Source organism: Megalobrama amblycephala, linkage group LG9, assembly GCF_018812025.1.
Source record: "Megalobrama amblycephala isolate DHTTF-2021 linkage group LG9, ASM1881202v1, whole genome shotgun sequence".
NCBI classification, from domain to species: Eukaryota; Metazoa; Chordata; class Actinopteri; order Cypriniformes; family Xenocyprididae; genus Megalobrama; species Megalobrama amblycephala.
In genome coordinates, this window is record NC_063052.1 from 12,923,801 (window position 1) to 12,946,478 (window position 22,678).

Genomic DNA, 22,678 nt, shown 5'->3' on the forward strand with positions numbered 1-22,678 from the left:
AAATTCAGCTTTGCGACACAGGAATAAATTACACTTTAAAATATATTAAAATAGAAAACAGCTTTTTCACAATATTAATGTTTTTATTGAATTTTAAATCAAATAAATGCTGCCTTGTAGAACACGAGAGACTCATTTAAAATGAAAAAAATACATCCCCAAACTTTTGAACCATAATATATATTACAGCTGTTAAATAATAATACTTATTAATATTATTATTATTATTATTATTATTATAATATATAGAGGGAGAGAAAGAGAACAGTTTGACTCTTCAGACAAAAGAAGCAGTGCTTATAAAAAAGGAAGTGCTGACAAAGAGAAATGATCTAAGAATGGACATGATTTACACACAATTTTTTCTCCATAAGTCGCACAAGGAAGAAACCAGAAATGCTTGCTGATTGAATTAACTTGAAGAAATGAGGTTAATCCTTTAAGGATTAGTTCAGAATTAAAATTTCCTGATAATTTAATCACCCCCATGTCATCCAAGATCTTTCTTTCTTCAGTCGAAAAGAAATTAAGGTTTTTGAGGAAAACGTTCCAGGATTTTTCTCCATATAGTGGACTTCACTGGGGTTCAACGGGTCCGAATTACAGTTTCAGTGCAGCTTCAAAGAGCTCTACATGATCCCAGACAAGGAATAAGGGTCTTATCTAGCAAATCGATCAGTCATTTTCTAAAAACAAAATAAAAATTATATTCTTTTTAACCACAAATGCTCTTCTTGCACTGCTCTGTGATGCTCCACGCATTACGTAATCATGTTGGAAAGGTCATGTGTGACGTAGGCGGAAGTACAGAGCAATTGTTTACAAAGCAATCATGCAAAGACTAAGTCAAACAGCCTTTACAAAAAAAAAAAAGTGATGTCTGACGATTTTGAAGTTGGAGGAGACTCTTATTCCTCGTCTGGGATCATGTAGAGCGCTTTGAAGCTGCACTGAAACTGACATTTGGACCTTCAACCCGTTGAACCCCATTGAAGTCCACTATAAGGAGAAAAATCCTGGAATGTTTTCCTCAAAAACCTTAATTTTTTTCGACTGAAGAAAGAAAGACATAAACATCTTGGATGACATGGGGATAAGTCCTTTAAAGTGTGGCTGAACCCTTTGCTGAATTGTGTAGATAAATGCTGTCCAATTGAAACATTTAAATGATTTCCAAAATGAAATTACCAGGTGTTCTCCAGTTTTGCCTTTCAGGTGCGTGCACACACAAACACACACAAACACACACACACTGTTGTCTTTACTCAGGACTCTCTCTGGCTGCTTTGCCTAAAATAGGTCATAACTGGAGCTTCTGGGATGTAGTGAATATTTGATTGTTTCTCTGGAATGTGAACTTCCATCCTGCACTGCCAAGAAACACACTGCAGCGATCCCACCGCAATCCTTAAATATAGTCCGTCTCACAATCTCTTATTTTCATTCACCCACTCACATGCAATAACAATAGTCATTCTTAAAGACGCAAAGCTCTGTGTCAGATACTGAATTAGCAGAGTCATGTGTTTAAAAATGCTGTCCTACAGTTTGCTGTCGTGAGAGGAAAAGTGAGGTTTGATGTTTTCAGCTGATTTGTCTCTTTCTTGTTTGGTGTCAGGTTGCATTGCTGGGGATCGATATTGTCAGCGCATTCGTGGATCGGCTGACTGATCGCTTCAGAGGTTATATTGGCACAGGTAAGCGGTGATTGTTGCGCTAAATTCACAACATCAGTAAGGCAGCATTAGCTAAAGATCTTTTCCATGACATAATCAGCAGAAAGGGGAATGCCGGGGGACTTGCCATGTATATGACACAATCTCAGTGCTTGTCTCTCAGCTGTTTGAGCCCCGCCTTCTCATGTTACCACGGAGATGGGTTGTTATGATTGTAACAGATGACCCCCCTCGCTCATCATACCTCATTCATCTGAAAACATGGAACAAACGGAGTAGAGAGAAAGGAATGAGATGACTTCACACAAAGAGTCTGTTTGAGTCTGCCTGGCATACAAAAAATGTTGGAAGTTAAAGGGTCATTTCTGGGCTGCTAGTATTGATAAAAGGAATGTCTGTCATTGGTCTTCCAAACAGATAGTCCAACCCAGGGCCTGAGACAATAAATAAGAACTGCTCAAATTACAAGCAGTAGCACAAATAAATACAGTAGAACAACGATACAAATGAAATAAACGGTGCTTTTCAGGTAGGTCTAACAGCTAGTTCACCCAAACATGAAATTTTCTGTCATTAATTACTCACCTTTGTGTTGTCCCAAACCTGTAAGACCTTCGTTCATCTTTGGAAAACAAATTAAGGTATTTTTGATGAAATCTGAGGGTTTCTGAATCATACATAGGCAGCAATGTCATTGCACCCTTTGGGGTCCAGAAAGGTATTAAAGTCATCATTAAAATAGTCCATGTGACTACAGTGGTTCGACCTTAATGTATGAAGTGACGAGAATACTTTTTGTGCGCAAAAACAAAACTGTCATCATACACAGTTGACATAGTGAACGCAGTGCAGAGCTTCTGTGTTTACGTTCGAACGCCGGCTCAGTATTGGCCCAAGCTGATCACGTGAGCAGCATGATGCATGCATGTGATGCTTACGCAGGAGCCGGCCATTAATGAGTCGCATTTTGTTTTTGCGCACAAAGTATTCTCGTCGCTTCATAACATTAAGGTTGAACCACTGCATTCGCGTCGACTGTTTTAACGGTAATTACGTTGCTTTCTATGGGGGATAAAAAACCTTGGATTTCATCAAAAATATCTTTTCCAAATATGAACAAAGGTCTTACAGGTGTGAAATGACATGAGGGTGAGTGATTAATGACAGAAATTTCATTTTTGGGTGAACTAACCCTTTAAGGTCTCCCTGAGGTTTTCCGCCAAAATAAAAGCTTGACGGTTTAACGTTTGAAAATGAAGAATTAAGACAGCCATAAATGTGTTGTAATTTTACATTTGTACTGTAAAGTAAAATATAATAATAATAATAATAATAATAATTATTATTATTATTTTCTTAAATACTTAATATTTTACTTTACAATGAAACATTACAATATTAATATTTTTTTATGCCTTTATTATAATAATAATGATTATTATTATTATTATAGTAATATTGATATATAATTACAACAATTTGAGCCAAATTGTGCAGCTCTACAAACAAGCATAGCCAACCTGGAGTTTTTATTAAAAAAAAAAAAAAATCACATTTTCACGCACACAAACATTTTATTTTAAATGGCAATCACAGTTTTTATTAGAAAAATTAATGTTTTTCCAGCTTGTGCAGCCCTACATCATTACATCATCTTTTAAATCTCTCTTTCACTTTTTTCCTCAGTGATGCCTGCGTTAGTTGACCGTCTGGGTGATGCAAAGGATCAGGTTCGAGAACAGGCTCAAGGGCTCATTTTGAAGCTGATGGAGCAGACGACAACACCCATGGTGAGCTAACCATATGGCGGAAATAATCATCACTATTACACCCATTCATACTGACAAATAAAAAATAATCATAAATCTGTCTAGTTTTAGCTGCTGGGTGAATAAAACCACATTGGATCATGTTTGCTAGTTACTACTGCCAGTGATTCATCATTTCCTTCAGAGCACATCATCTCTCTCTCTCTCTCCTGCTTTCGCAGTAATGGAGATGTAACAAATCAGTTACACTGATTCTTTTCCTGTGTCTTTGTGCAGAACGTTTGGGAGAGGTTGATTCCTGGCTTCAAACACAAAAACTTCCGCAGTCGAGAGGGAGTCTGCTTGTGCTTGGTTGCCACACTAAATGCGTAAGTCCTTCATACAATCCCATACGTTCTCCCTTTGCAAACACTTCCACATTTGTACTGGCAATCTTGTCCAACAGGTGGCGCCGTTCTTCCATTTCACAATATTTTGATGCGATCATATCCCCTCGGTTTATCACAAATAGGACTGAAATATATTAGTTCAGCATCGCAGAATTGACATCTAAATTCACGGATATTTAAATGTAATCTACAGACGTTCACACCATACAAGCTCCTTGTCTGTCTCACTCTGTAAACAAACTCTGCCCCATGAGGTAATCCGCTTACCTGCCTGTATCGATTCCAAGAAGGTCAGATTAACAGACAATTCTCACTGAAGTGCTACATAAACGCCTATACACAAACAAAACTAGTTTCTCAGTAACTTTACTCCTCATTGTTGACAAAAGAGCTGTCACATAATTCACGCTGTATACACTCAGCCTTATGCTACACTGTTATTATAATAATAAGATGTTATGTACCATAAAGTTTGCTTTAATTACAAGCAAGTTTGACATTGCTGCTGTTTTGGTTTTGTATTACATTAAAGGGATAGTTCACCCTGAAATGAAAATTCTGTCATCATTCACTCACCCTTATGTCCTTTTGGACTTATTTTGAGAAATGTCTTGTCCATACAATGAAAGTCAATGGTGTCTCATTGACAGCATTCTTCAAAATATCTTCTTTTGTGTTCCACAGAAGGAAAATGCAAAATGAATACAACTGTGTATGTATACACTGTATAAAATGATTTTTCAAAGTTATAAATAAAACAAAGATTATTGGAGGACGTTTTATTTCAGTTCTACTACTTCAAAATTTCGCTTTTAATTCAATGTCTTACTTGCCGTTTCTAAGTAATTTTGAAATTTACTAGCGATTTTTAAATGAAAATTGTTTCAAAGTAAATCCTACACCCATTTTTTTTTTTTGTCAGTGTACATGCATGTAGAATTTGAACTTGTTGTGAACTGTTTAGTCTAAACTGACTCGCACTCAGTATTTCTTTGTTTCTCTCTTTCTCTTAGTTACGGCGCTCAGCCCTTGAGTTTGAGTAAATTCGTTCCACATCTCTGTTCGCTAACAGGAGACCAAAACCCCCAGGTATGAATCTGTGTCTGTGTATGTATGTAATGCTCGGAATGTGTGTGAAAAAGTAAAGTGAGTTGGACTCATTCTCTGTTTCTGTCCTTTGTGTGTGAGGGAGGGAGGCAGTCCGCGCTAATGTTAGGCTTCTAAACATGAACAGCTGAATTCAAGCTCCTGCTGAGCGAATGGACCACTCACAGAGATAAGCATTAGATTTGGAGGTTGAGATGGAAGAATGGGAAAAAGATCTTTTAGAGATCTTGAAAAGGGAAGTCTAGAAAATGGGCTGATCAATCTCATGGTTCCACTAAACAAATTCTGTTCTTTTGAAGTCTATTCATCCAAAAATCCTGAAAAATATGTACCACAGTTTCCAGAAAAATATTAAGCAGTACATCTGTTTCCAACATTGATAATAATAATAATAACAAATCTTTCTTCAGCAGCAAATCAGCATATTAGAATGATTTCTGAAGGATCATGTGACTGAAGACTGGAGTAATGATGCTGAAAATTCAGCTTTGCATCACAGGAATAAAATACATTATAAAATATATTCAAATAGAAAACGGTTATTTTAAATTTTAAGAATATTTTACAAAATTACTGTATATTTGATTAAATAAATACAGTCTTAGTGAGCAATAAGAGACTTCTTTTAAAAACTATTTAAAAAAAAAATCATACTGATCCCAAACTATAAATTTTTTTTATGAATCAGCATTTACACAGAAAGTGATTTAAAGGAGACCTATAATGCCCCTTTTCACTTGTCTCTGGTGTCCCCAGAATGTGTCTGTGAAGTTTCAGCTCAAAATACCCCGCTAATCATTTATTTTATCTTGTCAAATTTGCCCCTGTTTGTGTGTGAGCAAAAACAAGCCTTTTTTTTGTGTGTCACTTTAAATGCAAATGAGCTGCTGCTCTCGACCCACTTTCCAAAAGAGGGCGGAGCTTTAACAGCTTCAGTTGCTCAACAACAAAAAAGCTGGAGAATCTCACACAGCGAAAATGAGGATTGTCAGTAACGGTGTTCAGCCTTACCGTTGTTCAAACCGGAGTCCACACTGATGGAGAGACTCAGGAAGAAGTTACAACTTTTAGAATGAAACTGAACGTTTCTGAATGGATAGTGGATAAATTTATGTAGTTGCTGTGGAGTTGATTCAACTCATCCACTAGCATGTCCCGTCATGTTAAAGGTGCCATCGATCGTTTTTTTACAAGATGTAATATAAGTCTAAGGTGTCCCCTGAATGTGTCTGTGAAGTTCCAGCTCAAAATACCGCATAGATTTTTTTTAAATAAATTTATTTTTAACTGCCTATTTCGGAGCATAATTAGAAATGCGCCGATTCAGGCTGCGGCCCCTTTAAATCGCGCGCTCCCTGCCCATCAAGCTCGCGACTCTATCATTGCATAAACAAAGTTCACACAGCTAATATAACCCTCAAAATGGATCTTTACAAAATGTTCGTCATGCAGCATGTCTAATCGCGTAAGTATGGTATTTATTTGGATGTTTACATTTGATTCTGAATGAGTTTGATAGTGCTCTGTGGCTAACGGCTAATGCTACACTGTTGGAGAGATTTATAAAGAATGAAGTTGTGTTTATGAATTATACAGACTGCAAGTGTTTAAAAATGAAAATAGCAACGGCTCTTGTCTCCGTGAATACAGTAAGAAACGATGGTAACTTTAACCACATTTAACAGTACATTAGCAACATGCTAACGAAACATTTAGAAAGACAGTTTACAAATATCACTAAAAATATCATGTTATCATGAATCATGTCAGTTATTATTGCTCCATCTGCCATTTTTCGCTGTTGTTCTTGCTTGCTTACCTAGTCTGATGATTCAGCTGTGCACAGATCCAGACGTTAATACTGGCTGCCCTTGTCTAATGCCTTGAACATGAGCTGGCATATGCAAATATTGGGGGCGTACATATTAATGATCCCGACTGTTACGTAACAGTCGGTGTTATGTTGAGATTCGCCTGTTCTTCAGAGGTCTTTCAAACAAATCAAATTTACATAAGGAGGAAACAATGGAGTTTGAGACTCACTGTATGTCATTTCCATGTACTGAACTTCTTGTTATTCAACTATGCTGAGGTAAATTCAATTTTTGAATCTAGGGCACCTTTAAAAACATACTTTTTTTTTTTTTTTTTTTTTTTTTTTTTTTTACAATCATACCGATCCCAAACTATAAAAAAAAATATTTATGAATCAGCATTTACACAGAAAGCGATTTAAAGGAGACCTATAATGCCCCTTTCACTTTTCTTCTGGTGTCCCCAGAATGTGTCTGAAGTTTCAGCTCAAAATACCCCACAGATCATTTATTATATCTTGTCAAATTTGCCCCTATTTGGGTGTGAGCAAAAACAAACCATTTTTTTTGTGTCACTTTAAATGCAAATGAGCTGCTGCTCTTGGCCCACTTTCCAAAAGAGGGCGGAGCTTTAACAGCTTCAGTTGCTCAACAACAACAACAAAGCTGGAGAATCTCACACAGCGAAAATGAGGATTGTCAGTAACAGTGTTCAGCCTTACGTTGTTCAAACCGGAGTCCACACTGATGGAGAGACTCAGGAAGAAGTTACAACTTTTAGAATGAAACTAGATGTTTCTGAATGGTTAGTGGATAAATTTATGTAGTTGCTGTGGAGTTGATTCAACTCATCCACTAGCATGTGCCGTCATGTTAATCTTTTGTGCCAAACCCACATGGACGGCCCACTATAGCGTACCTGTTTTCCAAACAGAGCCATACACACCAGGCTAACGTTTATGATTGCTATCAAATGCTGTGAATGGTCTAATATTTTTTCCAGAAATATCGCTCAGACAGAAACGCTCCATTTTTTTAGCAATCGCCAGGGTCAGCTTGCAGGGTATCCAAGCTAACGAGACTAAATAGTGTTCTGTGCTCGTCTGTGCAGCCAACGACAGAACAGTTAGCATGCTTTGCTCAAACTTTTGCCATGGCGTTATAACTGGTATACCATTTTCGCTTGCGAAAACAAAATGGTGGCGCCGTGGGTGGAAACGATCAGATTAAGGAGCGATAATATTATTATAAGATCCCCTTCCAATGCCACAAGAGGAGTGAAATCTGAGCGCCTCGTTTGTTCACATGCTTGACAAAACTCGTTTGTTCACAGGCTTGACAAAACAAAGTTACTGCTATGTCCTTTTTCACATTTTTTTGGGTTGGTAGATGCTGGGAACCCGATTATAGCAGTTAAACATGGAAAAAGTCAGATTTTCATGATATGTCCCCTTTAATCTCGTCACCAACTCTCATTGAAAATTAAATAATTTCAGTCACTGTCAGTGTGAATGGGATTGTTAAAGGATCAATCTGTAGTTTTGTTTCTAGGTTAATTGTGTGTCGTGTGTTCCACAGGTACGGGAGGCTGCTATATCAACTCTAGTGGAGGTGTATCGGCATGTAGGAGAGAAAGTGCGAGTGGACCTCAACAAAAGAGATCTACCATCTGCACGGTTAGTATGATTTACTGTTGAACCCACAAGCTTTCTAGAAATATTTATCTTATCAACTTAATGATACTGCGCTAAGCCAACGAGCATCATTCTGTCCCAAACCCAATCATGTGTTTTGCCTACACCACGGTTGTGTTGACAGTTTCTGGATTGGTATAATTACTCTGATATGAGTCAGTTTTCATGACTTCAATCTAGCAGATTGTTTGTGGGTGTATTGTGGGTAGGGCTGCACGATTAATCGCATGCTATTCTCACGCGCATTTCGTCAGTAAAGCCGGTTCCCTGATTACCGCTAAATCGCCATCACCTGCTTTCAAATGAAGCGGCATTTAATAGACAGAGCCGTAGGTCACTGAAAAGCCACGCAATATCGCGTTCATATCGCAGATGAATCGCCTGCGATAATGAACGCGATATTGCGTGGCTTGTCCGTGAACTACGGCTCCGTCTATTAAAAGGCGCTGCGTTTAAAAACAGGTGATGGCGATTTAGCGGTAATCAGGGAACCGGCTTTACTGACGAAATGCGCGTGAGAATAGCATGCGATTAATCGTGCAGCCCTAATTGTGGGTGATTTATAATTGTACAAATAGTAGCACATGCACACCGGTTGGACACACCCGTATTTAAAGGAGCTTTTTGCGACTCATTTGTGGCTCTTATTGAATACCAGCCTTTTTCAGGTATGACCAATTAAATATGACTATATAGCATATGCATGTAGAGTATAGCCTATTAATTTATGTGTATTTTACCAGATTTGAAATATATTGGAATGAAAGTGATTTCACTTGAATTCATGTTTACACTTTATTTTGATAGTCCACTTTAGACATTCTACTAACTATTAGTAACTTTGCAACTACATGTCAACTAACTTTCATTAGCGTATTAGTTGACTGTCTGCTAACACTTTATTTTGATTCTCCCAATCAGACATTCTACTATAAGTAACTTTGCAAGTACATGTCAACTTATTCTACTAACCCTAACCATAACCTAACAATCTACTTATACTCTAAATTAGTTAGTTGACTCCTAGTTGCGAATTAATCACTTTGTTGACGTGTAGTTGCAAACTACGTCTCCATATATAGGACTATCGAAATAACAGAATTCACAAGTAAAAAAGAAAACACGGTAACGCTTTATTTTAGTCTATCTAGTTGCTTATTAGTATGCATATTACTAGTATATTGGCTATTTATTAGTACTTATTAAGCACATATTAATGCCTTATTCTGCATGATGTTATTCTACATTCTTAATCCTACCCAATACCTAAACTTAACAACAACCTTACTGACTATTAATAAACAGTAAATTAAGAGTTTATTGAGGGGAAAAGTCATAGTATAGTTTGTGTTCCCTATACTAAAGTGTTACCGAAAACACATCATTACACTTAAGTCATTGCAACATGGATTTAGACTGTATAAAAAGAATTTTGAACATCTTTGAATCTTCAATTTGTATGCACACTGTTTAATGATAAAACATTTTGCGGGTGCAATTTGCATCCATACTGACCTGTATTTTGCACGCGTATATTTTTTGCTCAATCTTTGGTAGACTACATTAATAGTAGCCTGGATGCCAGCCGAATTTAGCCCCGCCCACAAAATGTTGAGGTCGGGGAGTTCGGTCTGGACTTGATCCGTAGAGGAGTAATTATGCCCGAACAGAAACTGTTCGGACCAATCACATTGTCAGGGCGATGATTGACAGATTATCACCAGAAACGTAATCAGCCACGTCATCAAAGAGCGCTTGGGGAGTTTGATTGACAAGCGATCTAACCAATCAGAACGCCGCATCCACTATTTTGTCCGACAAAGCAGTCAGGAGTTAGAAGATTTATGCTGCGTTCACGTCACATAGTATTTACCGGAATCTTGAGATAACAACACGTGACGTTATATTCGGAGCTGTTCACGTCCTTTTGGTCCTTGAACTGGGAATTAAGCGTTTCCATGGCACCACTATCAATGCCTAAATGAATCTACAGCAGTCAGGTGGTACAGCATCCACGTGGTACATCTGGGAGCTTTCAGAAAACTCCCAGCTTACAAGCTGTAATTACGAGCTCTACGAGGACGTGACCGCTTTTTACAAGCAAGAATCTCGAAACTGAACGCACCTTAACATCGGTGGAGTTAAACTTGAAAAATTGTGCATATTGACGTCTTTCCGCGTTTGAAACAACATTCATTCTCATGTTCATTCATGTTTATTTGATGCTATAAATGGACTAGTAGGAAGAGATGATCGGTTCACGAGCCTCTTGAGCTGAGGCGCTACAGCAATCTGTCACGATCATGGTCACAACACATTAAAGAGCCACAAAACGGTTTTTATTAACTACACAGTTTGAAAGTTGGGGCTCTGTTTAATATCATAAGTAACCTGTCCTGTCTTGTCTGTCGACGTGTTGTCAGTTTCCGCTTTGCTCCGCGATGTATTTTCCACTCTGTGTGTCGTGACAGCGCCACGGCTTGTCGGACAAAGCAACAGTAACTAAGGGGGGCGAGTCTTGCGAAAGGTCAATTAGTTTACAACAATGATGGCTGTTGTTGAAGAACTGAGATGTGTAGATTCCGCCATCGCGTCCGTTATAGAAGATATCGACAGCGCATTAATTTTAAAAGAGGAACAGAGGACCGCGATCAAGGCATTTGTCGATGGGAAAGATGTCTTTGCCGTCCTTCCTACGGGATTCGGCAAAAGTTTGATTTATCAGCTGGCCCCGATGGTCGCTAAGAAGAGTTCTGTTGACAACTATGCGTCGCTCAACATACGTCACTTACTCTGTAGCTCTGATTGGTTGTAGGTCTATCCAATTGAGGTCTTTCCTGGATCGGATGAAATACGCCCCCATAATCAAAGCCCAATGGAGCAGTATCAGACTCATATTCGAACTAGAATTGAGTATGACCACGTCAGGCTACATTAATAGATCATTGTGAACATTTTTGTGTCTTATGAGCATATTAATTTTCTATATACACAGAAGCCCTTGGAGGGATTACTTGACCATTTTCTCTTGAGATCTGCCTATTGATTTAATAAAAACCAAAGAGCACTGAAACAGCATTAGATTATCATATCAACTCTATTTATTAGTCTATCATTGCAGTTCTATTGAGTATTTCAGTACTTGCACTGCATTAAAGTCTGTAGATTCAAAGGAGGGTGTTTGTGATTGTGTGTACTGTAAACTTACTAAGAAATTACTTCATGGGTCTCCTATTACTGAATGGTGAAAATCTATTTACATTGTGTTTAAAAAAGGATTCCTTGTAATCTGATAAAATCTTGCAGGCTGACATCAGTGTGCGCTGTTGATCTGTGATAAATTGAGTTTTTGAAGACTGTCTAATACTCCTGCATTCCTCTCTGTCTGATGTAAGAGGCTTCAGGCGCTTGGACAGACTCCATTGGCCGCATCTTGAACATTTCATGATCACTTTACTAATGCCAGTGAATGATGTTGAATCAAATTTTTTTCTGTACATAATGGATTCATTTCTGGAGGAATCTGTGTTGTTGTCTTTTTTTTCCTCTTATGGTTTTATGGTCCTAAATTTTGGCACTGTTAGTCTATAATACTTCTTCCAGGATTCAGATTTAAAGTTCAGAGTGATTCATGTTTAGTGTAGTCCAGATGTTTTAATATAAACTGAACTATATGGGGTCTGGAATGACCCACATGCTGTGTATGTTCAGCCCATAGCAACGGTGAGATGTGTCAGATTGTCTGGTGTGTGACATGGTTATGACTCTGACACATCGTTATCTCAGACAATACCTCTGGTCAGAAACACAAAGGTGCTTGTGTCTGCATTGGTGAAGGATATGTTCAAGGCAGTTTGTTATTTTGTGCATTTCATTGCTTTTCTACGCCACAACACGCGATAAAAGGTATCTTTTCCATGTTAATCGGGGTTTTTGTTCTGTTTTAGAAACAGTTTCTATTTCTGCGATGTTGCGGTTGGAAAAACATGCAAAGTATGACAATGATAATCTCAGGTACTGATTATGTGCTTTAATGTTAAAAGAATTTAATGTGAGTTTGAATATCATTTTGTGTGACTTTTAAGGCATACTGAAGGCGACATTTGGTTAATTCACCTCATATCTTGAAAATTAATAAATAAAACAAGAATGAACTGTCTAATCAATGTGAACAAAGAAGTGTATTCTATGACAGATTGTTTCAGACACTCGGTATGTATTTTTAAACATGTTTAATATTTAAGAATTTCATTATATACTTGCCTATTTTGTTGTGAGTGCAGTCAAAGACAAAGATGGTGCACTCATTACTATGAATGGGAGAAAGTGCAATGGAATAAGTCCCGCCTTCTAAATAAAAGAGCCAATTGCCAATAGGGTTGCAAAATTCTGTGAATTTTCAAAGCTGGAAACTTTCCATGGGATTTAATGGGAATAAATGGGAATTAACGGGAATAAATGGGAATTAACGGGAATATATGGGAATTAACGGGAATTAATGGGAATAAACAGGGAATTTGCAGAATTGCAGGTTAGCCTATAACAGGGTACTTAAATGTAGTTGAAAAAAACATCTTGCAACATAATTTTGGTTAAAACAACCATATTTAATGCAATTTTAGTTTAATTTTTTACCATTCACATTCCTCACATGGCACACTACTTACTGCAGGGCTATTGAGGCCACACCCCCTGCATGCACTGTGCTTCCCCCAGTCCATAACATGCACATTTAATCAAAATACAGAAAAAATTGTAATATTATGAAACATAAGTACAATTTAAAATAATGGTATAATAATTGATATACATAAAAATATAATTTATTTCTGTGATCAAAGCTGAATTTTCAGCATCATTTCTCCATCCTTCAGTGTCACATGATCCTTCAGAAATCATTTTAACATGCCAATACAACTGTTTCCAACAATGATAATAACAAATATCAAATCAGCAAAATTAGACTGATTTCTGAAGGATCATGTGACACTGAAATAAATAACACATAACAATTGCTGCAATAAAAATATATTTACATATTTACTAAATTAAAATTAATTAAATGCGAAAAATAAATAACTGTTATTTCATGTTATGACCAAACAAAATGTTTATATTTGTTTTTATATGAAACATTTTATATAAATATTATAAATCTGTATAAACTTCCCAAAATTTCCAATAAATTCCCTTAAATTCCCATAAATTCCTGTTAAGTTTCCTAATCGCAACATTTCCAAAATTCCCCAGGTTAAGTTCCTGTGGAAAGCCCCTTTGCAACCCTAATCGCCAGTTGATAAAGTCATTGCATCACTGCAGCTGCTGTTAGAAGCTCCGGTTGCAATAGAAACAGTCAGTGTTTTGAGACGCATGTGATTTGACAAGATTTGAGAGTTTAAAAAATTTTTTAGATGGTTGTTGTCAGATTTCATTGGTGATTTCAAATATGAAATTGAATCGTAAGCTTGGTGATCTGTTTTGGAGAATTTGATGTTTCACCGTTTAAAGAGATAGCTGTACTTGCATCACTGAAGCAGCTGTCTGAGAGGTTTTTTAAAGATGGCCGCCGAGTGAAATGACTTGCCTTAAAGGGACTTTGGTGCAATTCACTTGCAGAGGAACTCCGCCCACACGCTCATCTGATTGGCTGTGATTTTGTCTCATCTCATAGTCATGTCACGTCTGGTGTGGTTAGTCTAATTGCTTGTCTCTGGAATTTGATCGCATCACGTCTAGTTAGGACACGGTGTAAGGATGCATCATACTTTTCTGGCTGAAAAAAAAAAAAGTAGTTTATTAGGGGTGTGATGAGATCTCGTGCTTCACGATATTAAAATGTGACGATATTTCTTGGCAAGGTAAAAAGTCTCGCAATATCAGCATTATTAGACTAGTTATTAGTCTGCTAAGGCTGCTCGATATATTAAAACCATTTAAAAATCATAATATAGCATAGTGCTATTGTGAAATCACAAAGGCTGCGATTCAATTAAATAAATATGCGTTGCAGGTTCATCATGATTTCTAAATAAGTTTAAACCCTTGCTTGAGTTTGCATGTCCACATGTTCTTGTTCATGAAATTGCAGTGGCTGTAGCATTTCTATCATAAAGAAGTGGCCAAATATTAAAGATTTAAGTGGACATTTGAATTAAATGTTGTTTGGCCAATATTAAACAAAGATTTGATCATGCTGTAAAGTGTAACAACAACAGTGACCAGGACATTGGCACACTCTGCAGGGATTTGTTATAAATTGATTGTTTATATTATGTATATTGCGTTTTAATTATGTTTTTTATTATGAATATTGCATGTATTTTAACAGTGTTATTCAGTAAAACCATAAAATTTCTTTTGGTACATTATTTGAACCATTTATTATTGCCTCATTGTTTTTAAATATGTATTTTAAGTCATTTTAAAGGCTATTGTTCACTTAGATCTATTTTTATTACCACAAAAACAATATTAGCGATTATTTAATTAACTGTTAAAATTATCACTTGATTACCAAAATAATCATTAGTGACAGCCCAAATCTGTTAAAACATTTCAAAATGCACCTGCATTGTTTTGCATTTTTGACTTTGTTGAATAAGACTATTTTTCCAGTCATATATCTTCATTTCTTAAAATAGTTAAAATATCGCCTTCTCATAAACCCAATATCATGTATCGTCTCATGAGCTAAGTGCATTGTCACACCCCAAAAGTTATATATACACACACATTTTGAAAAATTATATTAGAACACTTTTTAAATGTTAAAAATCTTCAGAACTAGTCTAAAATGCTAAAAAACGCTATTTATGCATATAATGCATCCTTGAATATTAGCTTTGCGTGATATATTAGTATCTTTAATAGAAAAATCTGTATCATTAATTTATTTGGATAAGTTGGTATAGAATTTGAATTATTTAGCATTTATCACCAAAGACACACATTATTTTGACAGATTGTATTAAATATCCAATTGTAAACAGTATATATCCAATATTGACCAGTTAAATAAAAAATAATCGCTAATATTGGCCAATAAAAAATAGTTGGTAGAGATTTTTTGAGTTCACACTTTTCTCTCTTGTATAATTTTGAGGGCCGATGTTGTTTGTCTCTTACACTTTGCCTTTGGAATCCTGTTGCATCACATCATATTGATGTGATCTGATCTGATCCCTCACACCCGAGGGTTGGGCACACATGCCGAAAATCACTCTAAGCAACTGTACATACAAATACTGTAATTCAGTGTCTGCACTGCCCTCATCTGACCAAGAGATAGCGGGTACAAGAAAGGACATGTGTGTTGTTGACATGAATACGGTTTGAAAGGACAGGGCTGTGAGCTGGGGACTGTGTCAGTCAAAACAGGAAGGAAGGAGCGCGAGAGGGCAGTCGGAACCGACTGAGCCAAGGCAAGACGCGGGGGGCAACACTGAAGAGAGGGGGAATGCGAGCGGTGCTTAAGTGTGTGTGTGTGTGTGTGTGTGTCCATGCCTGGAGGGGGGAGGGGTGGGAGCCCTGTCTCAGAGCTCCACAGCTTTAGCCCCTCCCACTGGTGTGTGTTCCAGACAGGAGGTTATGTAAAGGGGAATAGAATCTTTGCGCTGTCTATCTCTCTCACACACACACACACAAACCGGTGAACAGTTTCTTAGTTTTCTGCGACAGACACACGGCAGTGGAGGCTTTTCAGCGATCCTTGGCTATATATGAAGGGCAGTATGTCTGAGCAGGTGGGTGGGACCTCGCATGCTGTCCTCTTTTACCCTTTTCCCTTTCTTCATCTCGTCGCATGTTCTTTTTTTCTTCTCGTTCTTGACTGTTTATTCACTTTCTCTCTGTCTTGTTGCATTTTAGCTCCTCGTGTCTTCTGCAGAGGCACCATTTTGGTTAGAAAGAGCAGAGATCCTAAATCGGTTGCGTTAATAGGGATTGATGATCTGTGTGTGTGTGTTTGTACATGTGTAAGAACATGCCTGATTCGTCTGGACTGCAAGCACTGTGTTAAGGACACACACAGACATGCAACATCTCACATGTGGCCTTGACTGTGCATTTACATGCATATTACATGTGAGAAAGTAAATGCGCACCTTATTGTTTTATGGCTGTAGGACTGCGGGGCCAGCAAATTCATCCAAATATCGTTTTGTCTCATGCAGGGTTTAACCATCTTTCTTGATATTTTGAAGCTGTACTTTAATATTCGATCTGCTATACATTGGGCCAGTGAAGGACAGTAATTGTGCTTTGGTGTCTTCTTAATTGTTCCTTGTGCTGAAAATAGTCTTGTTGTGTTTGGCAGGCACTTCAAGACTAGTAATTAAGCATTGACTTGTAAGTGCACTCTGCAGATGTGCTTTGTTTTAAATAAGGTATTATATATTTTTTGTAATGATCCCATTTGTTACAGTGGTTATCACTGTGTGGTTTGTCTGTGTCGTATTATGTTTGGCTTTGCATCATAATTGCATATTAATATTTACATATTTTATGGCTGAAACATTTTTCAAGTTAAGGAAAAAAGTTAAAGGTAGGGATTCACCGATATGAACATTTTGGCCGATACTGATAACTGATTATTCTTTATATTTGAAAGCCGATAACTGATATATTGGCAGATAAATCTAAATCAAAATATTTTTTAGAGCCTGATTACAAAAACAAACGTTTCACCATTAAAAGCCATGTCCCAAGCACACAGTTATAATGTTCTCATTATAATATTATAATGAGAACTGCACATTGCAATTAAGTGTATTTTGCTTTTTCAAGTGATTTCAAGCAATCTAAAACCATAATGGATGACAGTGCACAATGTTACCGTTATCAGGCTGATAACAGTAACATTAAAAATGAAAATATATCAGCCGTTAAGGATATGGTGGCCGATATATCATGCATCCCTAATTAAAGTCCTTTAAAGCTACTGAACATTTTCTGTGAGTGATGTTGGTCGGGTTCTGACAGCAGTGCATGAATGTGCAGAAAGGCAGACTTGTCTGTATCTGTTTGTTTTTATCAGAAAAAGCATTATTGTGAATGACAGATTAAGGCCTTTGATGCTGTTGCAACAGAAGTATGCAAGATGTGTTTTACTTCAGAAGGCTTTTTTGTTATGCAGTGAGACAGAAAGAAATATGTTTATTGCATTTTCATTGCACCATACCATCACTTTATGGCTGGGCGATATTGCTAAAAACAAATGGAAATCTCTGTATTTTTCAGCCTTTTGTTGATATTCTTTTTTTTTTTTCTACTCAGTGAATCCACAATTTCAACCAAAAAGCCATTGGGGCAAAGTAGAATAAAATTATTTAATGCAGAAGTAAAAAAACAGTAAAAATCTAATTAAAAATATTTAAAATAGGCATGCTTTCAAGACTGCTTTTTTGCTAAATCGACAAGGAAGAATATTTATCATTTTTATTCATATGCAACAATCTATTCATACTTGGTAAAAAAAAAAAAATAGTAATATTTACCTATGTATGTCTTTTTAGTCAAATATTTTAATGCATGAACAGATTCATGAAAATGAACTTATCTGTTTTTATAGCTTTTTATACTTGCAGGAAAAAGAGGGGTCGTGAAACTAATGACACGGTTTTAGTAAACTTGATGGCAAAATAATAAGCGTGTTAAAATCATAAAATTGGGGTCAGTTTGTTTTGATTTCAGGATGCATTCAGTTGCTGTTTTTTTTACTGTATTTTTGGTTCAATAAATGCAGCCTTGCTGAGCATAAGAGACTTCTTTCAAAAACATTAGAAAATCTTATCGACCCCAAAATCTTGAACAGTAGCGCATGTTGCCAGCAAAATTATTGTGACTATTTAATATTGCCTTGATAATGCCTTGTTTTGTGATTGTTTTCTTGTATAGGATAGTCAAAATGTGACTAATAATATTCATGCTATTGTTGTGTGCTTTTTTGTACGATCATTTTAATATCAATCTCAAATCATCTCTGTTCTGTTTGTTTCAGGTTACAGACCATTCTGAACCGTTTTGATGAAGTGCTGAATTCGGGCAACATGGCTCTCAGCCCGAGTCATGGTAAGTTAGCTTTTAACTAGCTAAATCTTGTTTGCAACACTTGTCTCCATTAGCTTCAGTTACAATGCTAATATTAGTCTTTGTCAGTGTCTTTGACCACAGTCCTGAACATAAGCTTTGACATCTGAGCCGCAGCTTTAACCGCAATGCTACTTTAATCTAAATGCTAATCCTCGTGTTTTTCATTAGCATTAGCATTACTAGAGGGTTAACATCAACATAAAGTGATTGGCTACGACTTAATGCTGGATTTCTGCGTGCCCCTTCGGTCTCCAGTAAGTTAGCTTTAACGTGAGTGCTAGCATCTAAAAAGGGGAGACGGTGTCAGACTTCCACGGCCTTGGAAATCTCCATGATGTATTTGGCATATGTCATGTGATGGCAGAGCTGGATCTCCAGATGGATCACACTGTGCTGCTCTCATGCTGCTCACATTTGCTTGTGGTGTAGAGTTGTTGTGGTGCAGTAATGTGTTTTACATTGACTTAACAAGGTATTCCATGATTGCTTTTTTTCATAGTTGCAGCTGGGGTAAACGTGTTTATACATGTGTTTATGGGTTCTTGTGTTCAGCAATGTCTTTGACATGGGTGGAGGGACAGTTCTTACCAGAGATACTAGGCTAGCCATTTATTTCGAAACATAATTAACCAAGGGCTCAAAAAAAAAAAAACAATTCTCTGGCTCATGGTAAATCAAGACCTGTCAATCTGAGCGATCAAACCAATCCAATCGCACTTCAGCTGTAAAACAGTGTCGGGTTGGTCTCTACACATAGTCCCTACTCACTATACCCACCTACCACACCTGAGATCCAGTTTCCATTGGTTGAACTTTCAAATGATGTTGGATCGCGATGCGATCAAAACCCAGAAGTCCTATAGCTTTAGCAAAACAGCATGTCATGTCACTCTGTGATCTACGCATTGTCTTATGTTGTGTTTGGGCTTGTTCGAATCCACCTGCTCTGAATAAAGATATGTGATCTACTATGGTTTACTAATGTTTTGCAAACATAACTGTGGTGCAAAAGCATCGTGTTTATACTGTTTACACGTACGTCGGTGGCGCTTTTTCATACAAATACTTGGTATAGTTTGGTTTCTGAATGAAACAGTTATGCTTGTTGGATTCTGCTAGTTGAGACCTGTTCTACGATATATGACACTGTTGTCGTACGTAATGTCTGTTATGTATGATGATTTTACAGTTCATTTTCACGCTATGAAAATATAGCACTTCGAATATTTCGGCAAATTTAAAAGCACTTGTTAAGTGATGGTCATATTCCCTATTTCACTGTAAAGTCAAGCTTCTGAGCTTTAAAACAACACATATTTTGTGTTTGTGAAGCAAGTGGTTAAGTAACATGATAACTTAGTGTGATAACCACACACTTCGGATTTAAGAGTTTAAGGTTAACGATTATTCGATGATCTATTATGGGAATTAATGTAAACTGACATCCCTGATCTGTACCATTATTGTCCAGAAGCTAGCTACTCTCTCCTATTGCTATTCTTTCAGTTTATTATTCGCAATTGTCTGTTAAAAAGAGTTTGTACCTACTTGTCTTTAAAGTCGCCAATCATTAAAGCAATGGAGTTTGATCAGAATATATTGCATTATATCTCTCTGATAAATTAGTTACATTGGTTTCTGCATCAATGGGTTTAATCGATGATCGATTATGGGAGTTTATGTAAATTGACATCCCTAATCTGTACCATATTGGTTACCGGCTGATGATACTTTTTTTTAAAGTTTTTTTTGGAGGGATATTTAATTGTGCCCTTTCCCCCTATTTTTTACATTTTAGATTGTTTGCTGTAATCTAATGCTCACTTATTTATTAAAAGCTCAATTAAATGTTACTTCTTTACCAGTGAAAAATAACTAAATGCAAATGTAAGAAATATCTTTTTTTTCATGCTGTTCATATGTTTTGCTGCTCACTTGTAGCATTTAAAAAAATAATTGTAGTTTTTAGTGTTTTATTTTTTTAGGTTATTTTAAAATAATATTAGTAGTAAAATAATAAAATGAAATACTAAAAAATACATTTATTTTTAATAGCAGCACTTAGTGGTTTTTTGTTGGCTTATCAGTATCAAATTTGATAACGTTTTATTACTGTGCATCTCTGATTTTTACCTTTGTTTGCAATGATCTTGAATATTTAGTTAAATGCGTAGTTTAACAGTATAATCGTTGAGTATATGCATCTGTGTTTCGTGCTGGTTCAACTCTTTTCCAGTCACCACTTACTTTGTCCTGCTGCCTTACCTGAATTATTTATTATTGTGTGTTTTGAAGCAATTAGCCATATTTCATGACCTTGGACATAAGTGAGTTTTGAGACTAACTATGGATTACCCATTAATCTAATTAGTGTCTCTTGAATTTGTTAATATCTCAGCTTAAAGTAGTAACTGCTCTTTGTTTAATACAGCACCAAAGCAAACCCATTGCCTATAATCTGGAAAACAGATTCAGACTTTTCCTCTGCTGCTACAGGCATTTAAATGGATAAAATCAGATTCATATTGATCTCACAGACCCAACACATTTCAACATGTCTCCTCAAATGTATTGGTCAATGTCCAAAAGTGTTAAACTGATTTTACTTGGCCATGCACCTTGAGATCTTGCCAGATTTCAGTATAAGAACAGGAAGGGGGTCGATCACCATGCAGCCAACTTCCTCACCAGTCATTTTTAAATTTGGCATAAGACAAAGTGGACGACATTCAAAGAGTTTTTTTCTGTCCAATGGCATTGCCAATGGAGCCGCTGTGAGGAGAGGGTTATAGAGAGAGCTGCGCCTGTCACAGCATTACTCTGACACAGCGTGACAGAGAGAGAGAAGGACGAGAGAAGGAGAGAGTGAAAGAGCCTCTTCTCTCAGAAGCATTAAAGCCATGTCTGTGGGTGACGATGGAGACGGTGAGTGCGTTTATCTATTTAGTATAGAAATTACTGGTAAGCTGTTGTGTTGTTGTTTGTGTACATTAGGTATGCATTATGCTCTGTTAAGCTGAATTGGATACAAGTCAGTCAGTTTTTTGCAAAAAAACAAGGCGCTGTTGTCCAGAAAATACTCTCTCCTATGGGAATTCTTTCAGTTTATAATCTGCACTTTAGAAAAGAGTTTGTACCTACTTGTCTTTAAAGTCGCCAACTATAAAAGCAATGGAGTTTGATCATGATATACGGCATTATATACTCTCTGATATACTAGTTATATTGGTTTCTGCATCAGTGGGTTTTATCACTTGGGAGTTCAAGTGTGACCTGGTTTCTAGGGCATTTTGTTGCCACCGCTACCCATTATTAGACTCTTCAGTTCTTGCCCTGGAAATTGAAGTACTCTATGAGATGCTGTGTGTCTCTTGACTATAAATGAACCTTTAAAGCTTTAGAGTACTTCTGTTCGCTGTACGTTTTGGTGGGCACACTACAAAGGCTGCTCTCTGTTTGTTTGTTTCAGGGTAAATGGCTTCATGTCCTTCTCTTCGTAATCCTGGTAACCAGATTAAATAGCCAGTTAAGTTACGGACAGACCAGTGAGGACTCAGACATCAACACTCACTTAGTCACCCAGCAATAAGCAATATGGTGTTAACGGCAGTTAGACTGTGTTTCCAGGTCAGTTTTGACTGAGAAATGTGTCGTATACTAGTGTGTAGTTAGTTGGTTTTATTTTTAAATGACCTCTGCTGTGTTACATACTGCTATTCGTCATAACTGGCAATATGTCGGTGATCCTTTTTTTTTTTTTATATTGATAACTGCGTCACAATATAATAAAAGTTATGTATTGAAATCTTATTTTTAGCTTATTCATCATTCAAATTTTGATTGATATATATATATAAATGTGCATTGACTTGCACTCTAAAAATGACTGTTTAAAAAAAACAAAACCGTTTTCCTTTGAAACAGTAATATACCATAAAAACAGTGCGTTCTGGGTGATGTTAGTCATTTTCGGGAAAGTAACCTATAGGCTACTTTCTCAAAAATGACAAATAATATTACCCAGAATGCATTGTAATATACAGAAGTAATATATTGTAAAACAATTAATTCCGGGTAATATTTGTCATTTGAGAAAGTAGCCTATAGGTTACTTTCTCGAAAAAGACTAATAATATTACC

The 22,678-nt window shown here is 36.7% G+C and overlaps 1 protein-coding gene across 46 annotated transcripts in view; it reads left to right on the forward strand.

The window, feature by feature from the left end:
- clasp2 (cytoplasmic linker associated protein 2) overlaps nt 1–22,678 on the forward strand; it is a 64,744-nt gene that overhangs the window by 2,088 nt on the left and 39,978 nt on the right. For all 46 annotated transcript variants that reach the window (XM_048201653.1, XM_048201655.1, XM_048201654.1 and 43 more), the window contains exons 2-7: nt 1,619–1,697; nt 3,363–3,466; nt 3,722–3,813; nt 4,848–4,923; nt 8,334–8,431; nt 18,447–18,517. In XM_048201653.1, coding sequence (XP_048057610.1) covers nt 1,619–1,697; nt 3,363–3,466; nt 3,722–3,813; nt 4,848–4,923; nt 8,334–8,431; nt 18,447–18,517 — 520 coding nt within the window. The remainder of the gene's footprint in view (nt 1–1,618; nt 1,698–3,362; nt 3,467–3,721; nt 3,814–4,847; nt 4,924–8,333; nt 8,432–18,446; nt 18,518–22,678) is intronic.